At 49.1% G+C, this 17,559-nt stretch overlaps 1 protein-coding gene across 1 annotated transcript; it reads left to right on the top strand.

The window, feature by feature from the left end:
- Positions 1–11,216: 11,216 nt before the first annotated feature.
- Positions 11,217–13,018, top strand: LOC138472482 (angiomotin-like). Its single transcript, XM_069610686.1, has 2 exons — positions 11,217–11,631; positions 12,405–13,018. Exons 1-2 carry the CDS (start codon positions 11,217–11,219, stop codon positions 13,016–13,018), a joined length of 1,029 nt encoding a protein of 342 aa, XP_069466787.1.
- Positions 13,019–17,559: the final 4,541 nt, after the last annotated feature.

Raw genomic sequence — 17,559 nt, 5'->3', positions numbered from 1 at the left:
AAAATCCATGAAACCTCTGTATCGGGAAGCGACCCCGCCCGACAAGCGTAGGGATCCGCTTGCCGAGCTTGAAAACGAACTCTCAGACCTCGCATTTCACTGTGCCAATGGTCCTCGTAGATCCGGAACAGCCTAAGCGGTTGCATGCAAAAAAGGCATACATCGATAGTGGGGCTATAGGAAACTACGTGGATCGTGAATTGGTCTCCAGGATTAACCTTCCCCTGCGTCCTAAAACCAGCAAAGATGTCATCACCACAGTTGATGGAACCGAAATTGCCTCGGGACCGGTAACACATTCCAAAGCTGAGGTGACACTTGTAGGTCCGGACGGCTATCGGGAGGCAGTTGTGTTTGATGTAATCAAGGCTCCACAGTTTCAGGTTATTCTCGGAATCCCTTGGTTAGAGACACATAATCCTCGAATTGATTGGCGAGCGAAGAGAATAACCTTTCCGGAGTGTGCACGAACCTGCTACCCAGAAAATCTGAAGATCAGTCTAGCATCAGTAACGTCTGTCTCCATGCAACTACCTCCGGAATACCAAGACTTTCAGGACGTCTTCCAAAAGGAACAGGCCAACACGTTACCTCCTCACAGATCGTACGATTGCCATATCGATCTGGTGCCCGGTGCACAACCCCCTTGTAGCAGGATTTATGCCCTTACTGAGCCGGAGAATCTGCATTTGAGACAATATTTAGATCAATACCTAGCCAATGGTTTCATTCGCCCGTCAAAGTCTCCGGCATCCTCGGCTTTGTTCTTCGTGCCAAAAAAAGAAGGCGACCTTAGAACTTGTATCGATTACCGCGCATTGAACCAGATAACTGTTAAAAATCGTTACTCTCTGCCTTTGATCCCTGAACTCCTTGACCAGGTGAAGGATGCTTGCATATACACCAAGTTAGATCTCCGGGGGGCTTATCATCTGGTACGAGTAAAAGAAGGCGACGAATGGAAAACGGCCTTCCATACAAAATATGGACTATTCGAATACCAGGTGATGCCTTTCGGGTTGTGCAACGCGCCTGCTGCCTTCCAATTCTTCATGAACGATGTCCTTCGGGAACTCATCGATGTCTGTGTTGTCGTGTATATCGATGACATTCTGGTGTACTCCTCTTCGGAATCTGATCACAGAAAACATGTCAGGGCCGTCCTTGAGAAATTGCGCCAGCACAAACTGTTTGCAAAGCTGGAAAAATGCGTTTTCCATACCACCGAGGTTGAGTTTCTTGGATTCATCCTGACACCTAAAGGGGTCCGAATGGACTCACGGAAAGTGGATGCTATCCTCAAATGGCCATCACCTAGTTCGGTGAAAGGTGTCCAAAGCATGCTTGGTTTTGCCAATTTTTATCGCAGGTTTATCCCGGAATTTTCACGGGTGGTGCAACCCATCACTGCACTCTTGCGGAAGAATAAACGTTTTGAATGGACCGAGGAAGCTGAACAGGCCTTTCAGGAATTAAAAGCTAAATTTACGTCCGCACCTATTTTGAAACACCCGCGTCCTGATCTCCCATATATAGTCGAAACCGACGCATCCAGCTCAGCCATGGGAGCTGTCCTGTCTCAGAGAGACCCCGAAACCAACCAACTGCACCCCGTAGCATTTTGGTCCAGAAAGTTCTCGCCGCCGGAGATAAATTATGCAATCACCGATAAGGAATTATTAGCCATTAAGTCCGCCTTTAAGGCTTGGCGGCATTATCTTCTTGGCACCAGGCATACCATCACCTTGATCACTGATCACCGAAATTTACAATATTTAAAAACTGCCAAGGCTCAGTCTTCACGACAGCTCTGATGGGCTTTATTCTTTGCTGAGTTCGATTTTGTAATCACCTACCGTCCCGGCTGTAAGAATGGCAAAGCGGACGCGCTATCTCGAATTGGAATGGGAGAAATGGACACAAATTCAGAACCTGTGCCGATAATTCCCGAACAAAGAATCTTGGGGATAACCACTTTACAAACCCTTGAAGACATTCAAGCACGGGTAAAACTATTCCTGGACTCTTCAGCCTTGCAGGATTGGATCAAAAGGGGGTCTGCCTTTTCAATCAACGATGGCTTACCTTACTTCCAAGGACGTTTATTTTTGCCAGAAAAGGAATTGCAAGAACTGGTTATTTCCCGTCATCACGATACTCTGATGGAAGGACATCCTGGCATTGCCAAAACAGAGGAAAAAATTAAACGACAATTCTGGCGGCCGTCCTGGCGAAAGGATATTAAATCTTTCGTGATGTCCTGTGGAGTTTGCGCCCAAAACAAAGGTCAAAAAACAAAACCCGCCGGTCTTCTTCAACCCTTAGACATTCCACCAGCACCTTGGCACACCTTGTCACTAGATTTTATCACAGACCTGCCCTCTTGTAATGGATACAATACTATTCTGGTTGTGGTGGATTTATTTTCCAAGATGGCCCATTTTATTCGGTTGAAAGGATTACCTTCAGCTTTTGTTCTTGCCAAGGAATTCCTCGAAAATATCATCCGTCTGCATGGATTCCCGTCCATACTAATCTCCGATCGGGGAAGCCAGTTTATTTCTCATTTTTGGAAAAAGTGTTGTCAACTGGCACAAATCGACGTAAGACTCTCAACCAGCCACCACCCACAGACCGATGGTCAGACAGAGAGAACGAACCAGACCCTTGAACAATATCTATGATGTATCTTGCACCAATCGGAGGGTAATTGGAAGGATATTTTATGGGTGGCTGAATATGCATACAATAACTCGATACACTCTGGAACTGGTCAGAGCCCCTTTTATACCCTATATGGACATCACCCTCGTACTTCAGACTTGGACTCACCTTTGAGCATCGAAATGCCCGCAGTGGACCATTTGCATTCTACGATTACTCAAGCCTTCAAGGATGCTACTGCACACTTACAACATGCGAAAGGGAAATACAAAAAGAATGCGGATCTGCATCGAAAGGAGGCGCCGCCATACCAAATAGGGGATCAAGTATGGTTGGCTACCAAACACTTATCGCTCAAGGGACCTCAGACTTTTAATCCAAGGTATTTAGGCCCTTTCTCGATCAAAGCTATAATTAACCCAGTGGCAGTCAAACTAGATCTACCAGCTAACATGCGGATTCACCCCGTTTTTCATGTGTCGCTTTTGAAACCAGTGCAACCAGGAACCAGATTAATAAAGCCACCAGAACCAATCCAGATAGATGGGGAGCCTGAATTCGAGGTGAAAAACATTTTGGACTCTAAGATATCAAAATCAAAACTTTTCTATCTAATTGATTGGAAGGGGTACGGGCCTCAGGAAACATCTTGGGAACCCAGCGACCACGTACATGCACCTCGGCTAGTAAAAAGGTTCCATCGGAATTTCCTGAACAAACCGAAACCTCCTGGGGAAACGACCTTGGGAGGGGCCTTGGGGGGGGAGTGCTGTCATGATGCCTACCCCCGGAGCACCAGGCCAGGCCCAGCACCCCCGGGAGCAGGCATCACACCCCCGGGTAAAAGCCCAGCGGCCCTTTATAGGGGCTCTTTGGACTCTGTCCTGGCGCCGCTGGCTCCAGGCTCATGTTGGACATCAGTCCTGGCGCCATAGGCGCCAGGCTCATAAGGGGAAGTGTTTGGTGCACTTACCTGAAGCAGACCATGCTGCACACTCACCTGATGCAGACCATGCTGCATGAAGAACCAAGCCAAATGAGGCTTAGGAGGGACTATTTTTCTGAAGGAACTATTTTGTTACTTGGGTGGGGCTGTGGAAGAATACTCACCTGGAACTTCTTCCAAAGCTATTTAAGCCACGCCCGGACAGCCACACGTGCTTCGCGTTGTTCTGCATCCCAGCAGCTGAACGCTCACCGTGTCTGCTCCTGCACCTGGACTCCAGCCACGCCCGCCTCGAACCTGGAACACCTGTAAGGGAATAAGAGAAGAGAAAGGTGAAAACCAAGAACTTATTCAACCTTCTTACCTGCATCCGGAATCTTCACGCCAGCATTCCTGAAGGAAGACTTCCATTTAAAAGCACCGCGTTGCTCGCTGCAGCGCCGCGCTTCACTCACCTGTTCCCGAGACGCCGCCCGGCTCCATCGCGGCTCTCAGCACCGGTCGCCACATCTCTGCACCTAGGGGAGAGAAGAAGAGACAAAAGGTGAGCAAGGGAACACAAGAGGAAAGCCGAATTTTCAGCCATATTACTTACCGACTTTTCTTGGTGAACCATTCCACATCTCGGGTCGGCTCCGCATCTTTGGCAGGTACCGCACCCCGGCCCCTATGGGGAAAGGACAAAAGACATTGCTGGGGAATTATAAAGACATTTAGAGGGGTCGCCCTCATCACTAACTCACCTGATTTTACCACCGGCAATTTAACCAGAAAGGACAGAAAAAACAACATGAAAGGAGGCTCATACTTGAACTTTTGCATCTTCATACTTACGGCGTATCGCTCAGAAAAGTCAAGTGGATGTGCCAGCGCCATTCTGAAAACCAGTGAAGTAACTGGACGAACGCGCGCCCCTGCACCAGAAGCAGGATGGAGAGTTCATCCTTCCAAACCATAAGGTGAGCTTAAACCGGGGGTTTTGGAGGAAGTCAGAGAAGAACGAAGGGGGAAAGGAGGGAGCAAGCACACTATTCAGCAGACAGTTAATCCCCTTTCTCATCTGCAGAAGGATATTCCTACGGGCCAGACAAGCAAGATATGGGGGTCCTGTTCAATCGGTGGTCCGAACTCTGCCATCACGCTTGAAGAGGCCACAGCAACCCAGACCAGACCAGCGCCTCCGTGGGAGCCAGGTGAGCGTTACAGTGTAGAAGCAGACAGGGGGTGGGATATGGCTCCTATACCAATTATCATCCACCATCCCAGCCCCAACCACAGGTGCCTTCACTGAGGGTGACATCTATTCCATATGAAATAAATCAAGTGTATACCCAACTGCCACCACGACAGCCAGGCGCACAATGGCGTAAAGCAAAAATGCAGCAGGCACCAGCGCCCCAACAACATGCCATGTACGGGAGTAGCATGTCAACAGCTAAACAGTGCTGAATGGCACTGTCATATGCTATGGAGGAGTGAGTGTGGTGGGGACAAACCCTTTCACACTTCCAGGGACTAGCACATACCCCAACTAGGACAGCCCACAGAAAGCTCCAGCGTGCCCAGTATTATCCATGACAGTCCACCCTGACAAGGAGTCCTTGGTGGGCTTAGAGATAGGAATCAAACACTTCATCTTCATGGTTGACACAGGTGCCACTAAATTATGCATCAGTGGTGGAAATGTCCTGCTATCGGGTGCAACTCTTGACACACAGGGCTTCCCTGGTGCTGTCACCACTGTTCCATACACTAAAGAGCTTGACATTAAAATAGGGGGGAAAGTGGTGTGGGCTCCCTTGTTATACTGTGAAAGTTCTCTAATACATTTGCTGGCCCGTGACTTGCTTAGCAAGCTGAACATGATTATCTCCTTTACAGAGAGTGGGATAGTAGGTGCTACCCCAGGAATGTGTGCCATAATGGCGATGATGGTAATATGTGCAAAAGGGGGGGGAGGGTGATGGTGGTTTGTGGGATCCTGTGGATCCAGACATGTTCATGTAAGGGAGCACAATACTTCTTAAGGCTATACCCCAGATTGGCAAAAGTTGCTGGTGAGTGCCGGCCGATTTCATTTTTTACCCTGTGGTGTCCCCGATCTGGTGGCGGGAACAATACTATCCCTAGATTTGCACGGTCTGGTGATTTCGGCGAAAATAATTTTTGTTTTAGGGACTGATCCAGATGGGGGCTAGTGGCGCACAGTGCTTTGTATTGATCCCACGGTAGCCCTGAGGGAGGTGACCAATGCAGAGTTGTGTGAGGACCAACCTCAGGATGGTGAGATTGTATTGGCTATTTGCATTCCATGTGAGATTATGGTACAGTACCGGAAAGTACAATGCCCCTTTATGGCCCTTGCAGCCCCACCCCACTTTCTTGGTGCAGACATAGAACAGGAGTGATTTTGGACCACCAAAGCCCATGATGTAGGACTATTACAAGGATTGACCCCAGTGCAAATAACACTGAAACCGGGTGCTGTTTTGCCCTGAGTGCAACAGTATCCCCTATCCAGGGAGGCGGAGGAGAGGATTAGGGACACTATCACTGCACTGTTTAACCAGTAGATAATAGTGCCATCCACCTCCCCATGCAACACGGCCATCTATCCTATAAAAAAGGCAAAGGGGGCAGTTGCAGGATGATTCAGGGCTTACTTCCCCTAAATAACATGGTACTACAAGATTTTCCCATGGTCCCAAACCCTGCAGCAATACTCTGTAACATGCCCAAGGAAACAACCCACTTTACTGTAGTGGATCTCAAAAATGCTTTCTTCTCCATTCCACTGCACCCCGATTGACAATATCTCACTGTGTTTGCGCATGGGGGGATGAGGTTCAAACACACTAGATTACCTCAAGGGTACTGTGGGTCCCCCAGTCTTTTTAACAGAGTACTACATGCAGATTTGGGGAACATCTAAGTACCCAGCACCGGTGGGAGTCATAATGTCGAAAAATAAATGTCGACAGACAAAAATGTCAACAAAATAATGTCGAAAAAAAAAATGTCGACTTTCGTTTTTTTTAATTATATATTTATTTTAGGGGTTCGGGAGTAAAAAAAAAAGGGAAAAATAAAAAAAAAATTAAAAAAAAGGGGGGCTGGGGGGGAACCCCCCCATTTCGAAAAAAAAATGCATTGAAAAAAAAAGTCGACATTTTTTTTCCGACATTTTTTTTTCCACTTTTTGACTGTCGACATTTTTGTTGTCGACATTATGACTATAAACCCCCAGCACCATTATCCAGTACGTAGATGATCTGCTGGTGTGCAGTGGCGGCAAACTGAAGTGCAGAAAAGGTTTGATAACACTCCTGCAGCTCTTGGTCCGCAAGGGGTTCAAGGTTGACATGGCCAAATTACAGTATTGCCTGCAGGAATTACTGTACTTGGGGAAATTGATATATGTGAACGGAAAAGGGATAATACCTGATTATGCCAGATCTGTGTGAGCCACTCTGCAACCTACCACAGTGAAGGAGATGCAAATGTATCTAGGCTTATGTAACTATCATAGGGCCTGGATACTCAATTATGCGGCATACACCAGAACCCCTCCTACAGGGACTCAAGTAGGCCCAATGACAACAAGATTGTATGGACGGATGACATGCTCATTGAGTTTGAAGCACTCAAAGTGGTGATTTCAACAGCCCCAGCTTTAGCGACCCCAGTCTACACCCAGGAATGTTACTTATTTTCACACTCCAATGGTCAACTCATGACTGCAGTACTGACACAGAAAAGCACGATGGGCCACAAACCACTGGCCCACTACAGTGACACGTTAGACTCAGAGATGCAGGGACAATTTGCATGCGAGCAGGCACTTGCTGCTGTGGAGTTTGCAATTGAAAGAAACTCCACCATAGTAATGGGGTGCTCTGTCAGTTTATATGTGGAGCATGCAGTGTTTGTAATCCTGGAGAGACCAAAATCCACCCTGATTACCCAAAGAGCTTCTGCCAATGAGATCATACTGTCCAGCCCACACATGCACATTGTAAGATGCAAAACAGTAAACCCTACAACATTTTTGACTGAAAAATGCACAGACAAAGACATGACCCAAATGACTGTGTATCATACGGAGGGGAGGAGGACGACATTCCCAAAGCAAGAGACAGCCCATTCGAGGGGAAGGGTCCTCTTCAATGATGGATCAGCAACAATTGATCAGGGCACAGGCTTGAGACACACTGGGGCAGCTCTGATGTGCCGGTTGAATGGCGAATATGAAACATTAGTGCAGAAGAGATTTCCAATGCACTTTTCAGCTCAGGCGGCGTAGCTCATACCACTCATCGAAGTGCTACATGTGTCACAAGGGTGCCACATGACCATCTAATTCATATTCAGTGTATGTCACTACAACGGTGCATGCTGGTCCCTCACATTGAAAGAGGAGGGGGTTCAGAAGGGCTGACCGTTCCCCAGTACAGCCTGACGCATTGCTAGATAAACTCATTTTTGCACTTTCGCAACCATCTGCAGTGGCGGTTGTAAAATGTACCAGCTGCAGCAACAGCACAGACATAGGGCCTCATTACGAGTCCGGCAGTAGCCGTGCCAGTAAAACCGGCAGGCTGCCGCCGGATTCGTGCATTTTTCCGGTGCTTGACTCCACGGAAAAACCGGGGGATTACGACCCTGGTGTTCCTGGAAGTCAGGCGCCGAAAAAATGTAAATCCCCAGTCCCTGAAGGACTCAATGGGGATTCCCAGAAAGTCTGCGGTACGGACTCGTAATGATGCCCCATGTCTGTGTTGTTGGTGCGGTTGGTGCATTTTACAACCACCACTGCAGATGGTTGTGAAAGTGCAAAAATGAGCTTATCTAGCAACGCGTCAGGCTGTACTGGATAACTGTCGGCCCTTCTGAACCCCTTCCTCTTTGAATGTGAGGGACCAGCGTGCACCGTTGTAGCGACATATGCTGAATATGAATAGATGGTCATGTGGCACACTTGTGACACTTGTAGGACTTCGATGAGTTCTATGAGCTACGCCGCCTGAGCTGAAAAGTGCATTGGAAATCTCTTCTGCACTAATGTTTCATATTCGCCGTCCACCCGATGCTTCACGGCTGCCCTAGTGTGCCTCAAGCCTGTGCCATGACATGATATGATATGGCATTTATAACGTGCCTATACACAAGTGTTTCAAGGCACGACGAGGCAAGGGGGGAACAAAGGGAGGACAGACAACGATCATACTAGGCCAGGTGTCATTCAGATTGCGCAAGTGCATGGGGAAGGGGGAAAAGGAAAAGTGCACGGGGGAAGGGAGAGAGGAAAGTGCATCAACGGACCGGTATGCTCATAATTAGACCCCTGGTCTCTCTCGGTAGCGCTGCTGCAGATGCTGCCGCCAAAATAGTTGCATATCTTCCAGTGCCTCAATAAGCATAATGCCTGGTGCTAACGGCCAACATCGAGCAGTCCCCTGTCACTTACAATGCTCTACCAACTGGGCAAAAACTTTAGTTACACCAGTGCCCCAGAGAAAGAAAAACAACTGTGGATAAGAAGAGGGTGCAAGCAGTCACTTACTGACTTATTATGGAGGCAGGAAATAACGGGAAAAGAAGTCATGCCACACAAGTTATTGATAGTGGCATTTGACAAGCTTTATCATCTGTCACATATCTCTAAGCAGCACATCGCTGCAGACATCCAAGAAGACTGGTTTGTCCCAAATCTCCAGGAGCAACTGACCAGTTTCGTTATCCACTGCACCAAATGTCAGAGTTACAGTACAGGAATGACACTGCAAACAATAAGAGGCACTCTGCCCCACCCTACTGGGCCTTTCTACGAGTTGCAAATAGACTAGGCGGCTATGGGTGAGAGGTGCAACGGTTCCTGATATTTAATTGTTGTCATCTGCCCCTTCTCCCGATGGGTGAAGGTAGGACCTTGTGCACATCTAGATGCAAGGTGCACAGCCACATTTTTAGTGTGGGAGGTTTTTCCTCGATGGGTGTGTGCAATGTATTAAGATCAGATAATAGCACACACTTTTTCAATGAATTATTCAAAGAACTTGCAGCATTGATTGGCATCAAACATCGGATGTGCACCATTTACCACCCACAGGCCAATAGAGTTGTGGAGAGGATGAACAACCTGCTGAAAAGTAAACTGTCCAAGCTTTGCACCACGTTAAAGAAAAACTGGGTGCACTGCTTGCCGTAGCACTTTTCAGTTTGCGCACACAGCCATGCAAAGGCCAGCATTTATCACCCCATGAGGTAGTCACTGGTCATTGCATGCATACACCCCTGTCTCCTGCTAGAAAAGCATAGCACACACAGAGCAGCATCTGTGTTAGGAGAAAAATTTCACAGTTACTTGATCACCCTAACACAGGCCATTAAACTTGTCTCTCGACAGATTGCACCACCCCAATCAGAGGAAACACCAGACGCCGCGGCTGCTGCACCATAGGATTTGTCACCCACCCAACCGTTACTCCCAGATGACCTGATCTACGTGCAGAACTTCGTCCGCCGGTGGAGCGACCCCAGGAATGACGGGCCATATCAGGTTGTCTTCTACGCTCCCCTTGCTTCAAAGTTAAGGAGCTGTGCTACTGGATCCACCTATCGGATGTCTGGAGAGCAACCCTGAGCATGCCATAGTGACTTCCTATGCCCTACAGCCTTAATTGAGAGTGCACTGACACATTCTAACTACCTCCTGCTAGTGCTGTCATGGCATACCTGCACTACAGAACACTTTTTGCACAGAGGGTGCCCTCATGCACCCTCCCAAACTCTATCTTTCTTTCCACATTTCTCTCTTTGCCTTTCTCTGTCTCACCATCTCTATCTCTCCCCCTTTATCTCTCCTCTCCTTGCCTTTCTCTGTCTCTCCCTCTCCCTCTTCTCTCTCGCTGTCTCTCTCTCTCCCTCCCTCTCCCGCTCTCTCTCTCTTTCTCCCTCTTTACCCTTGAATATCTTTCTCTGAATAATAAATATTGCCTTTCAGACACAGCAGAAGATGTTACCGTTGTCCTCAAATTACTCATTGTATATAAAAAAGAATGTTAGCCCTATATTATATTCCAGGCCTGTTTGCACTATCAATGTTTGCATTAGGCATTTATGAAGGAGCCGATTTTATATGAGGCATCATATAAAAAGGGGGGAGGTCTATAGAAACGGCACTGTTAATAATGTATTCAACCCAAACACAAATGCAACTATGGGCCTCATTACAAGATTGGTGATAAGTTTACCTAGTTTCCATGATGCCGGTGCCACAGTTTCGGCAACCCGTGGTTCCGGAATCAACGGATAATTATAGGTTGTCGGGCATGTGCATTCCGGCATGCCGGAAACGGTGGTACCGGCATCACAGAAACACAGTGAAAAGTCCCCAAAACTGACAACACCATTGACCTTGATGCCAGTGCGCCCCGGATCCGGCAGTACCAGAAACTGCGGTGCTGCAACTACCGTGACTGGAAACAAAGTGATCACCAGAACAGGAAACAGGCCGGCAGCCATTACAAAAACACAATCCATTTCAATCTGCAACTCCCAGGCGACATCCAACCCTCCTGACTGAAGAACTAGCACAAGGAGGACCATGTCATCTCACGTCTGTGAGACCCGTCAGCGTAAGCCGCGCCTTTCGGAGGCAGAGATGAACATGCTTGCGGACACCATTGTCCTGCATGCAGGGGAGTTATTCTCCAATGATCAGCGCCGCCAAAACCAGTTGCGCAAGAACTCTATATGGGAAGAGGTAGCACATAAGGTGCCAGCAGTCAGGACAACACCACACACGGTGAGAGATTGCCACAAGCACTGGGACGACCTCCACCTGGGGGTCTGGAACCTACTCTCTGCACACCGGCGACAGAGCATGGCCACAGGCGGTGGTACCTCTTCGCCAATACGTCTGATGCCCTGGGAGGAGAAATGCAGCAGGGTGTTGCATATGGAGTCGATAGAAGGGATTGGCACTGTGGAGGCCAGAGCTGGGACACCCGTAGAGGCAGGTGAGTACACATAACCCCAATATAATGAACATCAGCCCTGGCCACCCTGCTCCCATCACAGTACCAACTTATCACTGAAGTGGGAACTGCACCATCCACAACCCCCCCAGAACACCCTGCATACACACACCCCCGCACATGAACCAAAATCCAGGTTGCATTCATGGACATACACCCTGGCCCCCTAACAATGACCCATGCCTGAAATACATGTTGAACACTGCACTGGTACGCTGTACTGCCAAGTGTACACGCATCTGCCCCCACACAGACACACATCACCCTGCCACAGCATACTGCATGCGTGCCCGCTGTGCTGCCATTTCCACCAGAACACAGCAATGCTGACCCTCTTTTCCACCCACACATGACTACCCTTGCACGCAATGGCAATGACATGTGCCCCCAGGTAGCTGCCAGCCCAATCATAGATCCCAAATGCACATACTGGCCCTGCAACTGGGTCAGCCATCAAGTACCAGCCATACCACCCTCCTCCCCATCCCAACACCCCACATCCCGACAGGCCACCCAGACTAACACTGTACGCAGCAAGTGCCAGGAAACCACACCAGTAGCCCGAGTACAACAGTCTACCATGTACAAACATCTAATATCCTGCAGCTGAGTACGCATACAAGAAGCATGTGTGCACCATGGCATGTACCACGCCATGTCCCCACTACAACACGGCCACAACCAACATAATGCATGTACCAGTGCTTCTTGAATCCACACTGGTCCCTAACATCATGCCTTTCTGATTCCCTCAGGCACATCATCTAACAATGAAGGGAGCCAACCAAGCACCTCAAAGGGCACCACCTTCACTGAGGACAATGCAGCAACCACTGCCACTGACACAACTGCCCCACCCATCCAAGCAGCACAACCTGCTGTGGTCACCACTGCTGCTGCACCCATCCAGGCAGCACTACCTGCTGTGGTCACCACTGCTGCACCCACCCAGGCAGCACAACCTGCTGTGGTCACCACTGCTGCTGCACCCATCCAGGCAACACTTCCTGCTGTGGTCACCACTACTGCTGCACCCATCCAGATAGCACTACTTGCTGTGGTTACCACTGCTGCTTCACCCATCCAGGCAGCACTACCTGCTGTGGTCACCCCAGCAGCTGCACCCATTCAGCAGCACTACCTGCAGCGCTGCTATTGCCCACAAGCTAAGCAGCAGGAGGAAGGACACTACCCCCATCACATCAGCCATATGCACGTGGCCAGGATTCCAGTGCAGAGGATACAGCTGTCAATGCTGGAGACACCACGAGGGACACCACCAACCACACCAGCAATGAGCGGGCTGAATTCAGCCCAATTAACCTCACAAGCCCACAACGTCCGCCCTTCCCCAGTGTCAGGGAAATGAATAGCCATCTGCACCATATTGAGGAACGGCAGGATGGCTTAACTGCCCTAGTGCAGCAGCACCTTGAAGAGGCTCAGATGATGAGGGAAACTGTGCACGCCACTGGCCATCGCACAGCACATGCCTGTGGACATGCTACAATTGCCATAGTACTGATGGGCAAGAGGGTCCGCGAGGAGAACAGCATCATGTCCTCCATTGCAGAGACCATGGCAATGTCCCTTCAGGCGTCCCTCGATAGACGGGCCAGTGAGCCAACATACCCGGCATCCACAAACTCCACGCCCGCAAGTTCTGTCCATAGCAGCCCAAGGCGGAGCTCGATGGTGGCAAGCGGGCCCATAAATAGGCCAACGACAGACATGTGCCCTGGATGTGTCTTTGGCAGGGACTACATGGACAACGTGATACAAGTTGGGTAGGGGTAGAGGGAGGGACAGTTGGGGAGGGGCAGTGGGGAGGGATAGTTGGAGCGGGGGTGTTGGTTATTGCATTATATTCATTACATTACACTTGGTGTTGCATAGAAATCATAACTGGACATTCATTTTTGGTGTGAGTGAGTGTTTTATTCCGTGTACAGTGCAGATTGTGTTTGCTGGCCTAGGCCATGTTCTTGTGTGATGTGCTCAGAAATAGTGGTTAATCAGTGCATCACGTGCATCACGGCCATCCATGGCATCCCTGCGATGTGGCAATGGCATTTCTTCCTCGCTGTCATTCTCATCCTCCACCTCTGCTGGGTGCATGTCCATGTCCGGGGGGAAGTGGTATATTGTGCCTGATACACATGTTGTGCAACTTGGCACAGCCCAGTACTATCTTGCCCACCTTCGTGGGGCTGTACAGAGTGCACCACCGATCTGCTCAGGCAGTGGAAACTTGCCTTTAACAACCGAAATGTCTGCTTGATTATGCACCGTGTCCTGATGTGAGCACGGCTGTAGCCCTGCTTGTGCTGGTCCTGTAGTTGCCTGACGGGGGTCATCAGCCATGGCATCAAGGGGTATCCGGCATCACCGGCATGGGAGGGACAGAAAGGGGGCAGAATCACTGTGGTGCCAGTGTCATGTTAGTGAAGTCTGTATTTTGGTCGTTGTTACATGGGATTGGCACAAGACGTAGCAATTGGCACAGATGACCGTAGTATCCGGCACATTGTCAATGGTAATTGCAGTTTTCAATTTCTACGGATGGTTAGACGTTGATTCTGTGATCTGACTGCTTTCTGGCTGCATACATACATGTAAATGGAATGAAACGGTGGAACTGGTCATTTTGCTGGTCCGGATACAAGGGTGCTGGTGGGCTTACTAGTAGCCTTGTTTCCAGACCAGCAAACTAGAATTCTGCCTGCCACAGCCCCTGCGCCCGACAGGTCTGACCCTGCCGGGTGCAGAGGACCCGGTAGGCAGACTTGTCACAGAAGCACCGGCAAAGTTGTTGCAGTGACGGTGATTCCAAGTCCACATTCGCATGGAATCCGATGTGACTCCACGGGAATGGTGACTTACATTTTCTGGCGCATGCCTTGGCAGGCCGCTGGGACTTGTACTGTCCCGTTGGCACTGGGAAGCAAGGTGCCAGAAACAGTATTATGTGTTTGGCGTCACACTGCCAATATCACTGGCGGGTTACCGTCAAACTCATGATGAAGCCCTTGTTCGGGTTCCCTATGATGTCTCTCATTCATTGCTGGCCAATCGAATTGCACATTTCATAAATGGTGGGTGTGATGCTTGCATTGAAATAGCATCCTAGTACCTGAGATTGCTGACATGTTTCTTTGGCCAGCAGCAGTCACAGGAGCAATTGTTTGTTAACGTGCACACATTTTGACTTGCATTTATTTAGTTAATGGCTACATGCGTGCAGTCATACATGCATTTTTTTTTATTTTTGAAATGCAGCATGGGAGTGGTTGCAAATCATCTATGATTCATGCAAAGTGATTATGTGGATGTATACACAGAAAAGTATGAATCATGGTTTTTGTTTTATTGTGAAGGAAATGTCATGCAGGCAATAGCCTTGGTCCCTATGTAAGGTGGGTGGGTGGTTTGCAATCATTTTTCCATTGCCAATTCACACCCACCTTGCCCTATACCCCTATGCCTATGCCACCTTCTACTTTTCCCATTGTGTGTGCCAATTCGGATTCTGCTTGCATGTCGTACAATGGTCATCTCACCCATTCATTCATATGTGCTACATTTTTGTTTGCATTCATGTCACATGCATATGGGTATGTGCACTTGTAACAGGCAGCTGAACTGGCTACATGCTGTGGGGTACACTGGTGGTGAGGAGGTGGGTTGCATGGGTATGACTTGTCTGTGCTGCAGGTGGTGGGGGTTGTGCTCAGTGTGTTTTTGCAGTGGTATGTGGCATTGGTGAGATGCATTCTGGTACCTGTACTGCATTTGATGTGCCTATCAAGCTTTGCAGTCATAATGATTGGGTGTGCTCCGTCTGGCCATTTCCACATGCCATGCATGCAATTTGTGTGTATGACATAACATTACACACATGCACTGGTGACAGTTATGCACCCCCCATTCCACAGTGCACATGCATTGGTGATTCAACTCACCCAACATCTGGTTACGCTCTGGTGACAGTGTATTATCCTCCCATTCCACAGTGCACATGCTTTGGTATTTCAACCCACCAAACAGCCGGGTACGCTCTGGTGACAGTGTATTATCCCCCCCTCCCCGCCATTCCACAGTGCACATGCATTGGTAATTCAACTCACTCAACAGCCGGGTACACTCTCCGCTGTGACGTGCCATGTACCCTGGCAGCGTGGAGTTCCTCAGCACCATAGAATCGTCGATCCTGGGAATCTTGCAGTGCAATGGGTGATGAGGTGGTATTCATCATACACCATCTGCACATTGAGGGAGTAGTACAGTTTCCTGTTCTTGTAAACTGCCTCAATTGCCTGTCTGGCCACCAGCTCCACATGTAATTGTAATATTGTCTATTTGTCCAGCACTTATACACAAGTGAAGTGATTCAAAGCGCTTCAAAGTGGGAAGGGAGCAAGGGAGATAAGTAGTCATTCTTAGGGCTTGAAGTTTCCGAATTATCTAACAAAAAAGTAACTAGCGTACTAGGCCTGACAGCATTTCTCCTAGTGAAAGTGCATGAGGTGTAACAGGTGCAACCAGATAAGGGAGGGGAGACAAAGGCGGGACAGACAGAACTTACTAGGCCTATTAAATTCAGGTCATGCAAGTGTACAGGCAGAAGTGCAAGGGTAGGGGGAGGGGGAACAAGTGCACCCAATCCAACAGGGCCTTGGGTTAAGTGCAAAGCGGTTTCCTCTCTAATGGAACATATGCTGAAAGTGCATTAGTGCTGAGAATAGTGCAGAGGCCCATGGGCAGGTGCAAAGACTGGCAGGAGAGCCTGGGACCTGTGAGGCTCTGGAAGTGAGCCAGGCGATCAGTCAGTAAAGTAGAAAAGTGTTAGGAGAAGATGAAGGAGTGAAGCTGGAGAGGAAGAGTGGTGGTTAGCAAGGGAGAAGGTGAGAGAAGGAGGAAGAGAAGAGGAAGGTCTTGAGGAGTTTCCGAACCTTAAGGAGCTCTAGCTCAAGGCAGGGAGAGGCAGGAAGTCTGTTCCAGAGGGAGGCTTTTCCAGAGGGAGGCACCTGCAGAGGATAGAGATCTACCCCCAAATCTCTGCTTGGAAAAATGGCTCACATGCAAAATGTTGGAGGAGGCCGAGTGGAGGGCTCTAGAAGGAGAGTATTTACGAAAAGAGCATTTTAGATAGTGCGGGCCCTGGCCCCAGAAGGCCTTGTGGACTATGCAGAGGGTCTTGAACTTCATCCTAGCAGCCACGGGGAGCCAGTGGAGGAATTTCAGTGCCGGAGAGATGCGGTCCCTGGGATTGAAGCCAAGGATAAGCCTTGCGGTTCTGTTCTGGGTGAGTTGTAGCAGACGGAGAGTAGAAGTGGGAAGATTGAGAAAGAGGCTGTTGCAGTAGTCCAGCCTAGAGAGAATCAGGGTTCTGGAGACGGTGAGCCTTTGGGGGAACATGAGAAAAGGTACAATACCTCTAAGGAGGTGCAGCTGGTTGGGGGAGATTTTAGAGATGTCCAAGATGTGAGAGGAGAAGGAGAGAGTGGAGTTGAAAATGACCCCCATGTTTTTTGCCTCACTAGCAGTGAGGGCGCAGGGCCAAGGGAGGCCCGCCATTTGGAAATTGAGAAAGCGGGGGTAGGGGTCCCAATGAGGACAATCTCTTTCTTACTGGCCTTGAGGTAGAAATCGTTGTCAGCACACCAAGAATGAATAGCGAACAGACAGTCCGGGATGAGCGAGGAGGAGACCGAGCGTAGCTTGAAGGAGTGCTGAGTGTCATCTGCATAACACTGAAAGTTAGAGGTGAAGGTAGGGATCCTATGGGCCAGAGGGGCCATGTAGACATTGAAGAACCACAGGGATAGGTTAGATTCCTGGGGGATGCCACAAGTAGAGAGAGTGATAAAGGAGAGAAAGGACCCAATTTTCACCTGGGAAGGACGGTCA

This window comes from Ambystoma mexicanum, chromosome 8, assembly GCF_040938575.1.
Source record: "Ambystoma mexicanum isolate Mex_15411 chromosome 8, UKY_AmexF1_1, whole genome shotgun sequence".
Lineage (NCBI taxonomy): Eukaryota > Metazoa > Chordata > Amphibia > Caudata > Ambystomatidae > Ambystoma > Ambystoma mexicanum.
This window is presented reverse-complemented; position numbering and strand designations above follow the sequence as displayed.